This window comes from Myodes glareolus, chromosome 2, assembly GCF_982192425.1.
Source record: "Myodes glareolus chromosome 2, mMyoGla1.1, whole genome shotgun sequence".
In the NCBI taxonomy this organism is placed as follows: Eukaryota; Metazoa; Chordata; class Mammalia; order Rodentia; family Cricetidae; genus Myodes; species Myodes glareolus.
In genome coordinates, this window is record NC_142027.1 from 133,985,530 (window position 1) to 134,001,453 (window position 15,924).

Genomic DNA, 15,924 nt, shown 5'->3' on the forward strand with positions numbered 1-15,924 from the left:
GGGCCTGCGGGTTTGAGTGACTGGAGTCGGCGGATGCAAGGGCTGGCGCAGCTGCCGCTGTGGCAGCGGTGAGGCGGCGTTGGCGGCTGCGGTGGCTCCGCTGTCGGGATATTGGCAGCTGCAGCTGCTTGCTGAGCTGCGCTCTGCAGACACCGTGCATGGTGCGGGATCCCGGGACGGCGCGTGTAAGAATCCGAGGGGTGCCGGCTTGGCACGTGGACAGGGGTCAGGGGTCAGAGGGCGCCGAGAAGGGGCTGAGACTGGGGCTGCTGGCGGCTCCCGACGCCCGAGGGGCCTGGGGAAGTTGCCCGCGTGCTTCTACCCCAACACATTCACTTCTTTCTGAACCTTTTTCTTTGCCTTGACTTCCTGGGGCGACCCGGGAAACGCGGGGAACAGGCGCCCCCGCGCGACCCTCCTCCCCCTCCCATCCCTTCCCTCTCACCTCCCGGCTGCGACCTCTTGTGAACCGGCCGGGGACTCCTGCTTGGGTCAACCTGACTCAGGGGACAGAGAGCGGGATGGCAGCTAACTCTGATCCCGGGACCTTCCTCCAGGAGTGACCTTTCCCCAGGGGTGACCCTCTGGGTCCTGTGTAGAGTGAGAGCCTAAGTCTGCCGAAGGGCAGGACCGGAGGAGCCCGAGTTCTGCCTCTGAGTCTGCCGTATGACCTTGGGCAGTTTCCTTCTCTCTGGGCCTCATTTCTTTCTCTTTGAAAAGTCGTAGGCTCCGTGGGAGGAGGATGGCAACTTCAGGGTTCTCCGCGACTGGACAGGGATATCCCTGTTTCAGAAGACAAAACAAGAAAGTGATTGGTGGATTTCACTTAAGTGGCGTGCAGTTTCTAGGAATAAAGTGGGAAATGCCTCTGCTTGTGCCACCTGCTTTCCAGTCGGCCGGGTGGAACTTGTGGGCCTCATCTAGAAAGTGGGACGCTTGCTCACCCAGGCTCTACCGAGGGCAGAGCTATTGAGCCGGAGCCAGGAGGCTGTTTCCTGTGGGTGGGATCTCAGCTATGCGCTGTAGATATTAGTGGCCGCTTTGGACTACCTCGAGATCATTCCCAAGTTGTGACGCCGGAAATATTTGTAGACAGTGGGGACAGAGTCACATCAGGCGAGAGCCACTGAGGTATGGCGAGAATGGAGTCATGTGCAGCAGTTAAAATGGAAAACCTACTAGCTAGGAGGACGCTGGTGACAAAAATGAGGAACCTGTTATGAGTGGGGAGAGTTTCTTGCCTTCCAAATAAATAGGAGAGAGTGCTCTGTCACATAATCCCTCTACCGTGGAGTGTGTTAGATGGGTGAGCTCAACCAGTACAAGGCACTGGGGGAAGAGAAAGTTAAGCCAGAGTTCAAAACACAGCACAGTTCTTTTAGACAGCCAAATGATGGTATCTTGTGGTAGTTTCCCTTCTGTCTCTGCCATTGTTGAGATCTCAAAGCAAAATAAATCCCCAAGGGTGGAGGAAAAGGAAACAAAACAAATCAGATTCCACTCCCGGGAAGTTTGCTGAGCAGAGAGTTAGTTGCGTGCTTAGCTGGCTGCAGTGTGGGTGTCGTGTTTATCTCCCCTGCTGCCTCGGTTGAAAGAAACCTGCTGTTTGTGTCTGTGGATGCTCCCATCACCCCCCTGAAAGGAAGCATTGCTCAGTTGGCCTGCCATGGGTTGGTGTGGAGGCAGGATCCATCCTGTGCACAGGCCACAGCTGGCGGCCTCAGCCTGCTGCTGTTTCCAAGTTCAAAGGTCTCCAGGCAGATCTGCTGAGCTTTTCAGTGGGCAGATGTGGGATGGTGTAAACAGCCACTCCAGCACACCAGTTCTGAGAGCTGTAAACCGGAGGCTGTAAAGGATGGGTCCTTGGGAAAGGACTCCGGTTACCAGCTGTAAAAATGTTCGTGTCCCTTATTCCTCCATCAAGGAGGTCCATACAAGAACAATGGGTATTGGCCACCAGCAAAACCAGGATGATCTTGTGTGCTCCCCAGAGGGCACTTAACAAAGCTAGAGTGGAAATTGTTCACAAACATAAAAAGAGAGACGGGGCAAGCTTGGAGAGCCGGACACACTCACTTTTTATTACTGTTGTCCGAGGGCAGGACCCGGGGACTTGGAAGACACCGTAGGTGGTGTAATGGCTAAGGATAGGATGTGGGCAAGACACAGCTTGGCTTTCTGACTGTGGGCTAGCAGGCAAGTTATCTAAGGTCTCTGTCCCTGTCTGATGTGTGGGGCTATGAGTGAGCTTTTGGTTGCCCAGTTAGAAATCGCTAGTAGGGTCTCTGGCATATTTTGAGTATTCTTTGTGGATGAACTGCTCTTCTATAGTCATTACAAATTGATTTCCCTTGACAATCTTTACAAAGCACAGAGGGTAGTATTGATCGTGCCGGCCCCAGTCTCGGCTCTCTACACTTGGTTACCCTGACTTGTCAGCGTCTGTTTTCATAGGAACCTTCCCTGTATTTTATTTTATATGTGTATTATCATTATTTTAAAATTCCTTGTGTATGAGTGTTTTACCTGCACGTGTGTATATATGTACCACATGTGTGCCTGGCGCCCAAGGAGGTCAGAAGAGGGTGTTGGGTCCCCTGAAACTGGAGTTAAAGATGGTTGTGAGCCACCCTATAGGTGCTGGGAACCAAAAACCAAACAAACAAAAAAAGAGTCCTTTGCAGGAACAGCAAGTGCCCTTAACTGTTGAGCCCTCTCTCCAGCCCCTCCCCAGAACTACACAGTGGTATCGCTGTGTAGTTCTGGCAGTCTGAACTCTGTGAAGACTGCTGGCCTCAAGCCCACAGAGATCCGCCTGCCTCTGCCACCCAAGTGCTGGAACTAAAGGTGTGTGCCACCGCCACCTGATACACACTCTCTCTTTTAAGATAGACTCTTGCTATATAGTCCAACCTGGCCTTGAACTCTGTTATCCTCCTGCTCCGGCCTCCCGGGTGTTGGAGTCACAGCATGTATTGCGATTCCTCGATCTTAGGTTGAAATACAGTGGTGGTGTGGGCTGTGGCTCAGCGGATAGCCCGGTGCCTAGCATGCACACAGCCCTGGTTTCAGTCCCCAGTTCTCTAGACCGTTTGTGGTGCACATTTGTGATCCCAGTGGAGGCAGGAGGATCAGAAGCTCAGTCATCCTCCACTCTACAGCAAGCTTGAAACCAACATCGGCTACATGAGACTCTCAAAACATAGTTTGTATACTGTAGGTTACTGTGGCAAAAGACAAAATTCAGGGTTTTTAGCCTGGCCTCTGGAACACACCAGGAACGACTATGTTTTAATCATTACCTTTTTTTTTTTTTTTTTTTTTTAATCCTCCCAACCCTAGAAGATGCATCTGATGGAGCAGAGAAGCGTCCCTGGCCCCGTGACTTTGAACAGGAGCTCAAGCCGGAGACCCTTGAAAGCCCTGGCCATCACATCCTGAGGACGGCAGGTCAGGGGAACATGGCCGTGAGCTTGGATGACGACGTGCCGCTCATCCTGACCTTGGACGAGGGTGAGAGTGCCCCACTGGCTCCTTCCAACGGCCTGGGCCAAGAGAAGCTGCCCAGCAAAAGTAAGCTGGTGGGCAGGTGGCGGTGGGGGGCTCATGCCACGTCTGTGTGCAGGGAGTGTGAGACAGGTGGGCTCCAGTCTCTCTCTAAGAGGAAGCAGAGTCCCTGTCCCTCATCTCAAGTGTGGCAAGGACTTTGCTCCTGGGAGACTGGGTGTGAGTCCAGCCTTGCAGTGTCCTAGGGTCCAGTGTCCCTCCAGGAGCCCTCTCTCTGACACACTTGGCTTTGTCCCTGCTGCTAGGGGACCTCAGGCAAGCCTCTCGTCTCTGCTTCATTCATTGTTAATAAAAAATCCCCGTGGGTCCCCACCTGAAATTGGTAGGGGAGCTGAGCTCATGCGCCGTCTACCCTGCATTTATCATCTGCCATCTCAAAATGGGGCAGAGGGCAAGCCTTGTGGTGCATTGATCAGGGCTTCAGGGTTTCACATGGTCTTTTCTGGGAATCGAAAGCTGGTACAAAGTAACCCCGAGAGAGGGGATGCGCTGTCCGTGTTGCTGACTCTAAGTGTCTTTCTGGCAGAGGGAGAGGCCTTAAAACCCTTCCTGGTCCACATCCCGAAACCATGGCTCCGTTCACTCAGGACAAGGGCTCAGGGGAGGCTTAAAATAGCCTGCCTTTGTAGAGGGTCCTCAGACAGCGAACAGGGCTTCGGGGCTCCCTGTTGAGTACAGGCAACCTGCCAGGGTGGAAGATCAAGGAATACCACACTTACACCCACAGGAGATGGCATCATGGACTAGAGGGCACCGAGCTTGGCACCCCCATCTCCTTCGTCCAAAGAGAACGCAGTTGGCCAAGCTTTGGGGCTCTCGCCGCTCCCTGGGGAGGGATGAAGGAGAGCAGTGTTTCAGGGTGAGGGAGCTGGGGGTGCGGATGCCCTACAAACCACCCTGTCACCCATCATGCTCACTGTCACAGTCCTAAGTGGCCGAGCAGCCTCATTTCCCCCTTAAGAGCCATGCAGGTACAAAACCCTGGCTCTGACTCCTGGTCTTAACCTGCTCTCTTTTTAAGAGCTCCTGCAAGGAAGGCAATATTTGTTTTTCTATTTTACAAAGGAGGAAACTGAGGATCAAAGAGGTTGAGTAAGTTTCCCAAGGCCACACAGCCAGCTAGTGGGTAAGGGAAGGTTTGAACACAGGCCTGTCTGACTGCAGTTTCTTTCCCTTCTTCCTCTTTTTCTTCCTCCCCTGGCTCCTCCTCCTCCTTCCCCCACCTCCATCCTTCACCAATTCTTCACGCACAAATGCACTAATGCATTCATACACACATGCAGGCGGGTGGAGGTCCTTGGGGTTGGCTGATATTTTAATTTGAGTTCATTTATTTGCTTTCTCAAGAATTCAACACAGGTCTGGCACTTGCTAGGCTTGTCATGTGACCATAAAACAGAGACGTTACTGCTCCCTGCATTTTATAGAGGAGGAAATGGCCTGGGAGAGGTCAGCTTACTTGGCCTGGGGTCACACAGCCCATGAGAGCCCTTTCTGGTTGTTCTTCCCATACCACTGTGGAGTAGCTCTGGGGAGACAGACAGACAGACAGACAGACAGACAGACAAATGAATCAGCCTCAGGGGACACCCCTCAGGAGGGCTTCTGTCACCCACAGAAGGGAGTGGCCTGAATGGTGTAGAGGTGGCTGACTTACTAAGGGTGTGGGGCTTGTGCCTGCCAAGAGGCAGGCTCCCTTCTAATGGAAACCTTGGCTGTCTTCATGCTCTTAGTTTTCTCCAGACTGCCCAAGCTGGAGGCAAGGTCCTGCTCTCCCACCCCGGAAGGTGAAGAGAGCGACCCAGTTCTGTACCTGAAGCCTTGGGTCGCTCTCAGGGCTTGAGGAGGAAATGGGCCCACGAGAGAGTAAGGCTTACCGTACGGGGCCGCCAGTGCAGCCACTGGATCTTGCTGAAGTCTGCTGCTTGTTTTGACTTAAGAACAGACAGATACATCTCTTGCCACAGGACATTGTGTTTTCTGCTCAGGGCACTCTTGCCTCAATTCCCCCCTCTTACACTGTTATGGGGCACAGCTGGCTGAGGACAAGTGGGGCCTCTCAAAGGAGAGACATTGTCTTAGCCAGGGTTTCTGTTGCTATGATAAAATACCATAGCCGGAAGCAGCTTGGGGTGGACAAGGTTTATTTCTTCTCGTACTTTCAGGTGACACCCCACCATCAGAGAAACTTAAGGCAGGAACCTGAGGCAGGTGCTGATGCAGAGACCATGGAGGAGTGCTGCTTGCTAGCTTTTCCTCATGATTGCTCAGTCCGCTCTCGTATAGCATCCGGACCACCAGTCCAGGGGTGGCACCTCCTACAGTGAGCTAGGCCCTCCCATATCAATCATCAGCCTGGAAAATGCGCTGCAAGCTTGCCTAGGGGCCAGTCTGATAGACAGCATTTTCTCAAGTGAGTCCCTCTCAATAGGACACTTGAGTTATCTTAAGCTGATAGAAAACTAACCCGCTGGGATGGACTGACGGACTGTTAAATTGTCCAGGCTTTGCTCTGTCTCATGTTTAGATTTTCACATTGTCCTGAGATCCCCTACTGTCTGAGCTGTCAACATGAACCACACCCAACCTTACAACACACCCCCTACCCCCTTACACACGCGCGCGCGCGCACACACACACACACACGTCCTAAAGCTGTTTGGGGACTGTCCCGTCCGTACAAGGTAGAGCTCCGGTTTTGCTCAGTGTCCCAGGCCTCTTTCCTGACTGGCCCTGTTTCCTGGGCTAGCCCGTGGTGTCGCTCTGCCTTCAGTCCAGTGAGTCTCCAGTGCTGTTTTGAGCCTGGGTTGTGGTCAGGCAGTCTGTCTGGAAGGCCTTCCTGGCCCTGCTGTTTGCCCAAGGATTCCAGCTTAAGCCGAGAACTTCCTGCTCACACAGCTCTGGGAGATCTTCAAAGTCCCCTTCGAGAGATTTAATGAATCCCTTTCTTGCTGTGGGCAGGGAGCAGGGAGATAGCCACCAGTGATAATTACTCAGTCATCTGTCACCTGCTGGGCCCTGAGTCCCATTTCTCCTTAGCTTAGGGCCTGAAGGTTCAGGAACTTCTCAGGCCACTGTAGAAATGAGCCTAGCTAGGTTTCTGGAGCCTGGAAGCTGGCAGGAATAACTGACAAAGGCCCTTGTCAGATGTGAGTGACTGCCTACCTGTCTGCTCTAGAACCAGGGACAGAGTTATCTTATCTCTTCCAGTAAAGACCTCGGTTCTGGAAGCCCCAGGCCCCTGTCTACAGTTGCTGTAGACCCTGGGGTACCCAGGGCAGACAGGGTGCAGGCAGCAGGCCAGTGGAGTTGGCAGCCACCTGCCTTACAGATGGCTATCTGGCTGTCTCCTCAAAACTGTGGCCCACACTCAACGCCCCATCTTACCTCAGTTACCTCTAAAGATGCCATCTTGAAGCATACTCCTATTCCTAGGCTCTAAGGTCAGCACTTCAACATAGAGATTAGCTTTTGTAATCTGTGTGTGCGTGTGTGCGTGCGTGCGTGCGTGTGTGTGTGTGTGTGTGCACGTGCGTGTGTGTGCGTGCGTGTGTGTTTGTGTGTGCGCGTACGTGTGTGTGCGTGTGCACGTGCGTGTGTGTTTGTGTGTGTGCGCGCGCGTGCGTGCATGCACATGCTATGGCACACATGTGGAGGTCAGAGGATAACCGGCAGGATTTAGCTCTCTCCACTGTATGCATCCCAGGTCATTAGACTTGGTTGCAAGTGCCTTCAGCCACTGTCCCATCTGCACAGCCCCAGGGATTTTTTCTTTATTGTTTCTTTGAGTCTCTCTGACTCAAAGAGACTGGGTCTCTCTGGTTGCAAGGCGGCTAGAGGCAGCCAACACTCTGTGCACATGCCGGGCAGTGGTCTGGGCTGTGTGAGCAGAGCTGTCCCTCTAATGGTGCGCCTGGTGCCTCCTGGCAGTTCCACTAGGATTTTTCCTCTCCCGTGCCTTTAAGCTCACACATGCATTTTCTGGTGAGGAACGGATCGGGGACATGAAGATGGCTATGCCCCACTGTCCTGGCTACTCTGGTGTGGCATTATTATGGTTTTCAGGTGACAAGCTGGTCAGGTGGGCCTAAGGGGGCAGAGCAGAGAGACTTAAAGCTCAGGCCTAGGACACAGTGCCACCTCTATAGGGAAGGCCACAGGGACCTGTGTGTGACACCCTGGCTCCTTTTCTAGAAACTTCATATAGCCTGAGCCAGCTGGCACTAGGCACCATCTGGGTGACCAGAGCTGCTGGCCTCAGGCAGATGTGGCCAAGGGCAGCTGGGAGAGATCAGCTCAACAGTCCCTCCAGCAGCGTCTCACTCTGGAGCCCTGTGCTGGGCCAAACATTCCAGCATGCTTGTCCGAGAGGGAGGGACACTCAGTGTGGGTTCTGGAGTCCAGCCTCAGACTTTCAATCCTAGCTGAGAACACTCCTAGCTTCTCCAAGCTGCAGCATCCTTGCTGTATGTCAGGGACCTTACAGTCCCCCAGCCAGGTAGGCAGGGGTTTGATAAATGCTGCAGATCACGTGGCCAGTCATGACCTAGGTCATGAGCCTGTAGTCTGGGCTCTGCCGTGAACGTCTGCAGTGAGCGGGAGCCTTGAGCTCAGGATGAGCTGCAAATCCCTATTGCCTCACTCCCAAACCAGCAGGAGGCCACCACACAGGGACACCGAGGCACTGTAGCAGTCGGAAACCAAGAACAATTAAGTTTCCACAACTTCCCAGTTTGCCCGGCCACCTGGCTCTGCCGGAGTCATTCCTCTGGCTTTTATAGGGCAGAGTGCTGGATGCAACCAGATTGTTGGTGGTGCCAATTAAAATGAGCAAGCACCCAGCCTGCTGAGACGGAGCCTCTATAATGGAAGCTCGAAGCCTTAAGCTTCCTGGCCCTCTGCATCTTCATAGGGGGACCCTGTCTGTTGCCTCGGGCCCCCCTGCCATGAAATGCCATCTCTTCCTCTGCAACGGAGAAAGCCATCGCATCTAAACCGCAGGCGCAGCAGCTGGGTGCGGGCTGGCACCTGCTGCCCTGCTCTGCCAGTCACCCGAAGGAGGTCTGAGATCATGTGTGCTCTGAAAGTGTTTTATGAGCCAGAACAGTTGACTTCCCAGCCTCCAAGTCAGGGAAGGAACGTGGGAGCAGCTGGAAGGCTTGCTGTGTTGTTGATCTGGTGGTTTCTGGCCGCAGTGTCTCCAGGACTATCTCAAGTAACAGCGTGAGGCCTCCAGGAGGAAACCCCATACTCTTAAAGAAAGCAACCAAGACCAAAGCCAGGAGTGGTGGGGTCCTTCATCCTTGGGGACTTGAGGGACAGCTCTTTCTTCTGACCTTCACTGAGTGGCTTCCCTGTGTGTCCCTTCTCTAGCTCAGACTCCACTCTCCCTGCCCAGTCAGTCTGAGTGAGAAAGTTCCCAGGAATCCCAGTACCCAGTGCAGTTCCCAGGAATCCCAGTACCCGCCCCAGGCCAGGCAACTCCTGGGGTGTGCTTGTGGCTGTGTGGCGTTGTGACCCTGCAGGTATCTAGGGCAGTGCTTTCAAGATCCTCCCACAGTGAGGAAACAGGTTTCCAGAGGTCAAAACCTGTCCCGGGTCACAAAGGCATGCTGGCACACTTGGATCCAGGCATCCTAGCTCTTAGCTGTTGTCCTTCCATCGGGAAGTGAGGTTGAGGGGACAGGACTAGGGGTCTCATTGAGTTCTAACTTCACTTTACCACATGAAAGTGTGTGCTAGTCCACGGTGGTGGCTGGCATCTGAGGAGGTGTTCTGTGCTGTCAGAATGGCCACCCTGATGGTGTTTTTCGTACAGCGTGGGCTATGAAAATAGGATATGTCAGAAACCCAAGGTTATTGATCAGGAAAGGAAGGACACGGGAGGATGTGCTTGGAGTTGGGGGACTCCATAGTATCCGTTGGCCTTGTGGATACCCTGATGCTGGAACCCTGTGACAGACACAGAGACTGGAGGTGGGTGCCCCAGACTGGAGGCTGCTGGCGTTCATGTCTTTGGTTCTCGGGACCTTCTTTTTGTCAGGGTGTGTAAGTGTTTGTGGAAGTCTTGGGACAGCCATATTGGTGTGGTGTACTTATATAATCCCAGGACCCCAGAGGCTGAGGCAGGAGGATCCTTAGGTCAAACTCAGAAAGTGTGGTTCTGTGCCCTTAATGTAGAAGAAACAACCTTGGACACATGGCATGTAGCAGGTTTTTTCTTTTGGGCCACCAACCAGTTCCCACATCAGGACATGGAGACTTCTTATTTGTTCTGAGGGCTCGGCCTAGCTTAGACTAGTTTCTGGCTAGTTCTTTTTTTGCTTTTTGCATTTTTTGTTTTGTTTTGTTTTTTAAGATAGGCTTTTTTTCTGTGTGTAGTTCTGGCTATCCTGGAACTCCTTACTAGACCAGACTAGCCTTGACCGGTAGGAGATCAAGCCGCTACCACCACCAGGTCCTGACTAGGTTCTTCTAAGTTAACCTGTTTCTTTCTCCACCTTTTGCCTCGGGGCTTTTTCCTTTGCTTTCCTTCTTGCTTTCACTGTTTCCCGTGTCTGTGTGGCTGACAGCTGCCTGACTGGCCGCTGGTGTCTCCCCTCATCCTCTTCTTTTGTTCTCCTACTGTTCATTCTCTCTGCCCGCCAGCCCCTCCCGCCCTTTCTCTGCCTTGCTATTGGCCATTCAGCTCTTTATTAGACCAATCAGGTGCCTCAGGCAGGCAGGATGCAGCAAATGTAACACACCGTCACACAGTTAAAGTGACACATCTTTGCCTGTAAAGCAGTATTCCATACCGCTGGCGTGTGTGCTCTGCGGGGGCGGTTGCCACTGCGCTCCGTCTAGTTGTCACTGGGTCACAGGCTGATGTGTTAGAGTCACCAAAAGAAGTGAAATCGCTGGCTGCCATTCCCATGCCAGCTCAGTGCTGCGGATCCCTTCAAGTCAAAGAAAACCACGCAGTCTGGCTAGCCGCCTCTCCTGGTCTGAGGCCACCTCCCCTGGTGTCATTCAAGGAGCAACAGAACCGATTGAGGCAGGCTTACCAGTTAGGCAGGGAATAGAGAGGGCAGCTGGGGCCATTCAGGTCTCTTTTCTTTACCGAGTTTTGTTTTTTGTGCTATAACTCCAACCCAGAGCTGTGTTTGTCACTGAGCCATACCCCTCCTTTAGTGACTTACAATAGCTGGTGTTGAGGGTTTGTTTACTGTTTGTTTGTCACTGAACCACACCCCTCCTTTAGTGACTTACCATAACTGGTGTTGAGGATTTATTTACTGTTTTCTTTTAGCTCTTATTTTTTGGGGGAGGGCAGTGCTGGGATTTGAATTTGTGTCCGTAGCCATGATAGCTGAGCATTCTGCCACTGAGCTACACCCCCAATGTGGAGGTGTTTATGTGTATATGTGTTTTGTCTTTGATTTTGAGGTATATATGGAGATTTAAGCAGAAGTTAAAAATTAAAAAAAATAAGATTTTGGGGAGTGGAGAGATAGCTTATGAGAGACAGGTTACGAGTACTGGTTGCTCTGTTTTTGTTTTTGTTTTGAGACAGGGTTTCTCTGTAGCTTTGGATCCTGTCCTGGAACTAGCTCTTGTAGGCCAGGCTGGCCTCAACCTCACAGAGATCCTCCTGCCTCTGCCTCCCGAGTGCTGGGATTAAAGGCGTGCACCACCACCACCCGGCTGAGTACTGGTTGCTCTGGCAGAGGACCTGGGGTTCTGTTTCCCAGCACCCACATCAGGTGGCTCACAACCACTGGTAACTCCAGTTCCAGGGGGAATCTGGCGCCCTCTTCTGGCATCCATGGGCACCTGTACTCACATGGTGCAGATACTGTAAATTAGGCACATGCACACATGAATAAAAATAAATGATGTTTTTAAAAAAGTTTTTAGAAGTAGTAACTTGTTATCCAGTCCTTTAACTATTGTCTTCTCGTCAACTGAGAAGGTTACATTTTCTAATGGACAGCTCCTCTGTCTTTATGACAGTGCTGTCTGTTGTAGGGAATGTAGGAAATGGCCTGTGGCGGTGTAACAGTCTGGTCGACGCTCCCGGGAGCATGCAGTGTGCCAGTTTTGTTGCATGTGTTGTAGCTCCCGGTGCACTTAGTGGTGGGAGGTAGGAGGGGCAGGAGGAGAGGTACTGGCTTGGTGGTACAGAACCAGGAGGTGAAAGATGAGCCAGAGAGAGCTGTGCCATCCTGAGTGAATGGCACAGCAGTGCTTTAATTACAGGGTGCAGTGGAGAGCTGAGATTTTGAGGTTGCCCTGCCTCCGCCCCAGGCCTGTGCCAAGGTGTGGGAATATCATCAGAGTGATGGAGAAGGCCTCAGGTACCTCAAGCAGGGGACTACTGTCATGTTACAGGGGTCTGAAGATTTGCCCAGTCTGCCCCCTGAGAGGGGTTAGAGATGAGTGACAGGTCCAGGTGGGGCCTGGGGGCGTGTCTTAGTGGTAGAGTCCTTGCTGAGCCTGTATAAGACCCTGGGTTCAATCCCAACCCACCAAAAAAGGGAGAAGTGGGAAAGTGGGGGGAGGAGGAAAGACAATGTGGCAGTGGCCCAGGACAGGCCACCACCTTGCCTGTTCAGTTGAACTTGATGTTTAGGGGGTACCTGGTAGTCAAGCAGGCATTGTTCTTGTTCTAGCCTGAGGCTTCTCACAGCCTAGGAGGTGCCTGTAGGTATAGAGTTTTCAACCTTGGAGTGAGCTCTGGAGGGGTAGGAGACTCTAGGGCATGGATGATGTCACCTGTGGAGGGGTAGGAGACTCTAGGGCATGGATGACGTCACTCTCCGTTCAGGTGCCGGGTGAGCTAGCCAGGGCTTCTTAAACTGCTTCTACTTAAAACCCCTTGTCTACAAATTTTATAAACACTGTTTTCTGCATGTGTATACATGGGGGGGGGAGGGGTACATGTGTGTATGCACACATGCGTGCGTATGGAGGGCAGAAGACAACTTACAGGAGTTAATTCTCCCCAACATGTGGGGCCTGAGCATCAGACTTAGGGTCCTCAGACTCGGTGGCAAGAGCTTTACCCACTGACTCATCTCAGCAGCCCAAGAAATTTATTTATTCAAGAACAGTTCTTTGGTATGTATAATTTTACCATTTATTGAAGATGAAGGTAAATTTTCACCCTAAATGAGACCAATGTGCTTGTCTGTTTTTACATGTTTTAATCATGTTGCGGGACCAAATCTTGGCTGAATACTTGACGCTGCAGGATGTGGAGACTCCAGCGTTTCCTAGAGCTGATCAATGTTTGGATTTTATAATCAATACTGAGAATGTTGCTTTGCATAAGTTCTTAGTACACAATTGCAGCAATAAGTTTAGGGGCTTCTCAAACTATTAGAAATTCTGTCCTAATCCTAAACCAGAATTGATTTGGTGAATTTTTTTTTTTAAATTTAAGATACTCAAGTTTAGCAACTCAGACAGCAGTGTTTAAAATCAAACATTCTAAAATATAATCCAAAGATATATGCTGAAGGAAAAGAATTTAAAAGTCTTTGTTTTTCAAACACGGCTTAAAAAATGGGATCTGGGGAGGGTGGGAATCAAGGTTGGGATGGGGGACCAGGCCTCCCTGGGAGGCGACACAGCCTAGACGAGGAAGCATGGTGTAGGATGCGCGTGGGCCCTGGGGTCAGAGCAGCTGAGCGTCAATCAAGCATAGCATGGACTGTGCCCCTCAGGCAGGCGATAGCTCGTCTCTAAGCTTGAGTCCCCTCATTCGTAAAGAGACGGTCATACCAAGACTGCTCTTTGGTACTGGAGTGAGGTTGCAACAAGAGCCTTCCTAGTGACTGCAGGATCTAGAGTGTTCCAGGTGGGGGCTTGGTAGATGGCCACCATAATGGTTGGTTGGTGCTAGAACAAGGAAAAGCAACTGACAGAGAGGTTATCTTGACTTGGCTGGAGCTATGGAGTGTATTGGGTAGGACTCGTGTGGTGGTAATATATATAGATCGTGTGGTGGTATTATATATAGATCGTGTGGTGGTATTATATATAGATCGTGTGGTGGTATTATATATAGATAGTTGTCCCTGAAACTAGTAACCACAAGGTGAGTTGGTCTTGGAGACTCTGGCCATGTTGTAGGAACAGGAGCCAGGTTTGGTGATATTTATGGCTCAGGCTCCTGAACAGTCCGTGAACCTCCCCAGGCTACATGCATTGTGCCTTGCTCAGCTTGGAAGCCTTCCACGCTCCTGCTTCAGAGGTGCTGGGAAACAGGTGGACTGTCCCAGCCTCCCCTTCCCTGGCCAGGGAGCTGCTTAGATTAGTCTCATCCTGGCAGCAGGAGGCAGGAAGTGAGAGCAGACCACCCCAGCCTCCTGCTGTGCCCTTCCTAATCCCCTCAGCCCAGCCTCAGGTCAGAAAGGCTGCTAAATCCAGGCCCCCTGTCTCAAGCCCCCTGCTGTGTCCCAACTTTCCACCCAGTCCCCAAGTCTCCATCCTGACCAGGGATGGGACTTTGTCCCTCTGCTCAGCTAGGTGGCTGAGCTCCCATGCTTTGTTCCTCCCAAAGCAGAAAGCCTCTCTCAGAGCCGTCCACCCTTCCCGCTAGGAGTCCATGTTAGATACTAGGATCACGGATTTTATGAGGTGCCAGCTGGTGGCTCAGAGTTGTCTCCCTCCTGGTGTTCTAGCCGTGGAAGTGGCAGCACTGTGTTGTTGCCTGAACAGTGTAGGGCACGGTTTCTCTGTTAAGGGTTGGTTATGATCGGAGACCGCCCTGGAGAACTTGGTGGTGGCTTCCCCACCTGCGCTGGGTTAGGGCGCTTGCAGACCCCTCCTCATTTCCTGCGAGTGTCGCCCTTGCTCCTTGGCTGGACAGAGAATACAGGAGCTGACTTTCATGCCACCTAGATGACAGTCTCTCTCCTGCCACCGTTGTTGCCCCTGCTGGTGGCTGTGTGTGTGTTCTCTATAGGCAGTCACCCCAACTCGCTCCCATGCTGCAGTCAAGCCTGTGGAGGTGCGGGAGGAAGGCATCCACCAAGGCAGGCCTTGAGCCACACAGGGTCTGTCTCTTCAGCAAATGCTGGTGGGAGGAACTGGCGGTGACCACAGGGCCTTGCTATCCCTGTTTTAGCCTGAGTCCTTAGTTCTTAGGATAAACAAAAGGGAAGGAGAAGAGAAATTGTTGTTGTTGGCACGGAAGAGATGGGAGGAAGTCAGCGGGGGCATTTGCCAGCACTCAGGGGCAGAGGCAGGCAGATCTCTGTGAGCTCAAAGTCAGCCTGGTCTACAGAGCAAGTTTCGGGCTACACAGAGAAACCCTGGGGAGGGGGGGCGAGGATGGGAGAAGATACCTAGTGTCTAGCTGACTTAGAAAGGCTCACCGAGGGGTAGCCTGCTGCAGAGTTCGCCTCAGACTGCCCGGCAGCCTGGAAGCCTGGTGTTCCAGCCACGTGTCACCTGGGTGCCCATCTGTCTAAACTGCCAGGCCTGACAGACCGCTGAGGAGCCCGAGTTGGATAAAGCGAAGTTGTTCTAACTACTAATTGTTTCACAGGGATAGATCACACAGACAGCTATACATACTCAGAGCTACATGAGGCCTCAATTAACAGTAAATACTGAACCTTTTTTTTTTTTTTAAATATGTATCATGTAGCTCAGGCTGTCCTTAACTACTCCGTGTAGCCAAGAATGATCTTGAACTTTAAAAAAATATTATCTTTATTTCATTTGCATTGGTTTGCCTGCAGGTATGTCTGTATGAGGGTGTTGGGTCCCCTGGAACTGGAGTTACAGACAGTTGTAAGCTGCCATGTGGGTGCTGGGAATTGAATTTGGGTCCTTTGGAAGAGCAGTCGGCGCTCTCAGCCCCTGAGCCATGGCTCCAGCCCTCTGATCTTGAACTTCTGACCCCACCCCCACCTCCCGAGGGCTGGGAGTACAAGTGTGGGGGACCCCCCCCAGCCATTTAAGTTTTTCTTTTTTTTAAACTTCGGTGTTTGTGACTGATTGTCTGGGAACCCGTCTCTCATCTGCTGCTTCTGGAACTAAAATGCCACTAATGTAAGATTACTGTAAATATAGTGGATTCTGGGTGGCAACATGGCTTAGAGGGTAAAGGTGCTTGCTGCGCAGCCTGTGACCTGGGTTCAATTCCTGGAACCTCCATGAAGGTGGAAGGAGTGAGCACGCTCACAGCATTGTCCTCTGACCTCCATAAAAGCACCACACCATGCATGCTCACCCCAAACACACCCTCCCTCCCATACAATAACATCTTTAAATGGCAAATATTGGATTATAAAATGCCATGTGAGTTGTATTTTTAGCACTAGCAACCTCCATTTTTGTTTTGTTTTTGTTTTCCAAGAC

The 15,924-nt window shown here is 51.9% G+C and overlaps 1 protein-coding gene across 3 annotated transcripts in view; it reads left to right on the top strand.

Moving 5' to 3' along the window:
* The first annotated feature begins 26 nt into the window (after window positions 1-26).
* Tpcn1 (two pore segment channel 1) overlaps window positions 27-15,924 on the top strand; it is a 55,129-nt gene continuing 39,231 nt past the window's right edge. The window contains exons 1-2 of one of the 3 annotated variants that reach the window (XM_087903760.1): window positions 27-185; window positions 3,343-3,573. In XM_087903760.1, the coding sequence (XP_087759886.1) occupies window positions 3,462-3,573 (112 nt within the window). In that variant the 5' untranslated portion in view covers window positions 27-185; window positions 3,343-3,461. Of the gene's footprint in view, window positions 186-1,113; window positions 1,132-3,342; window positions 3,574-15,924 lie in introns of those variants that run through there. The other 2 variants (XM_087903762.1, XM_087903761.1) reach the window with 2 other exon arrangements.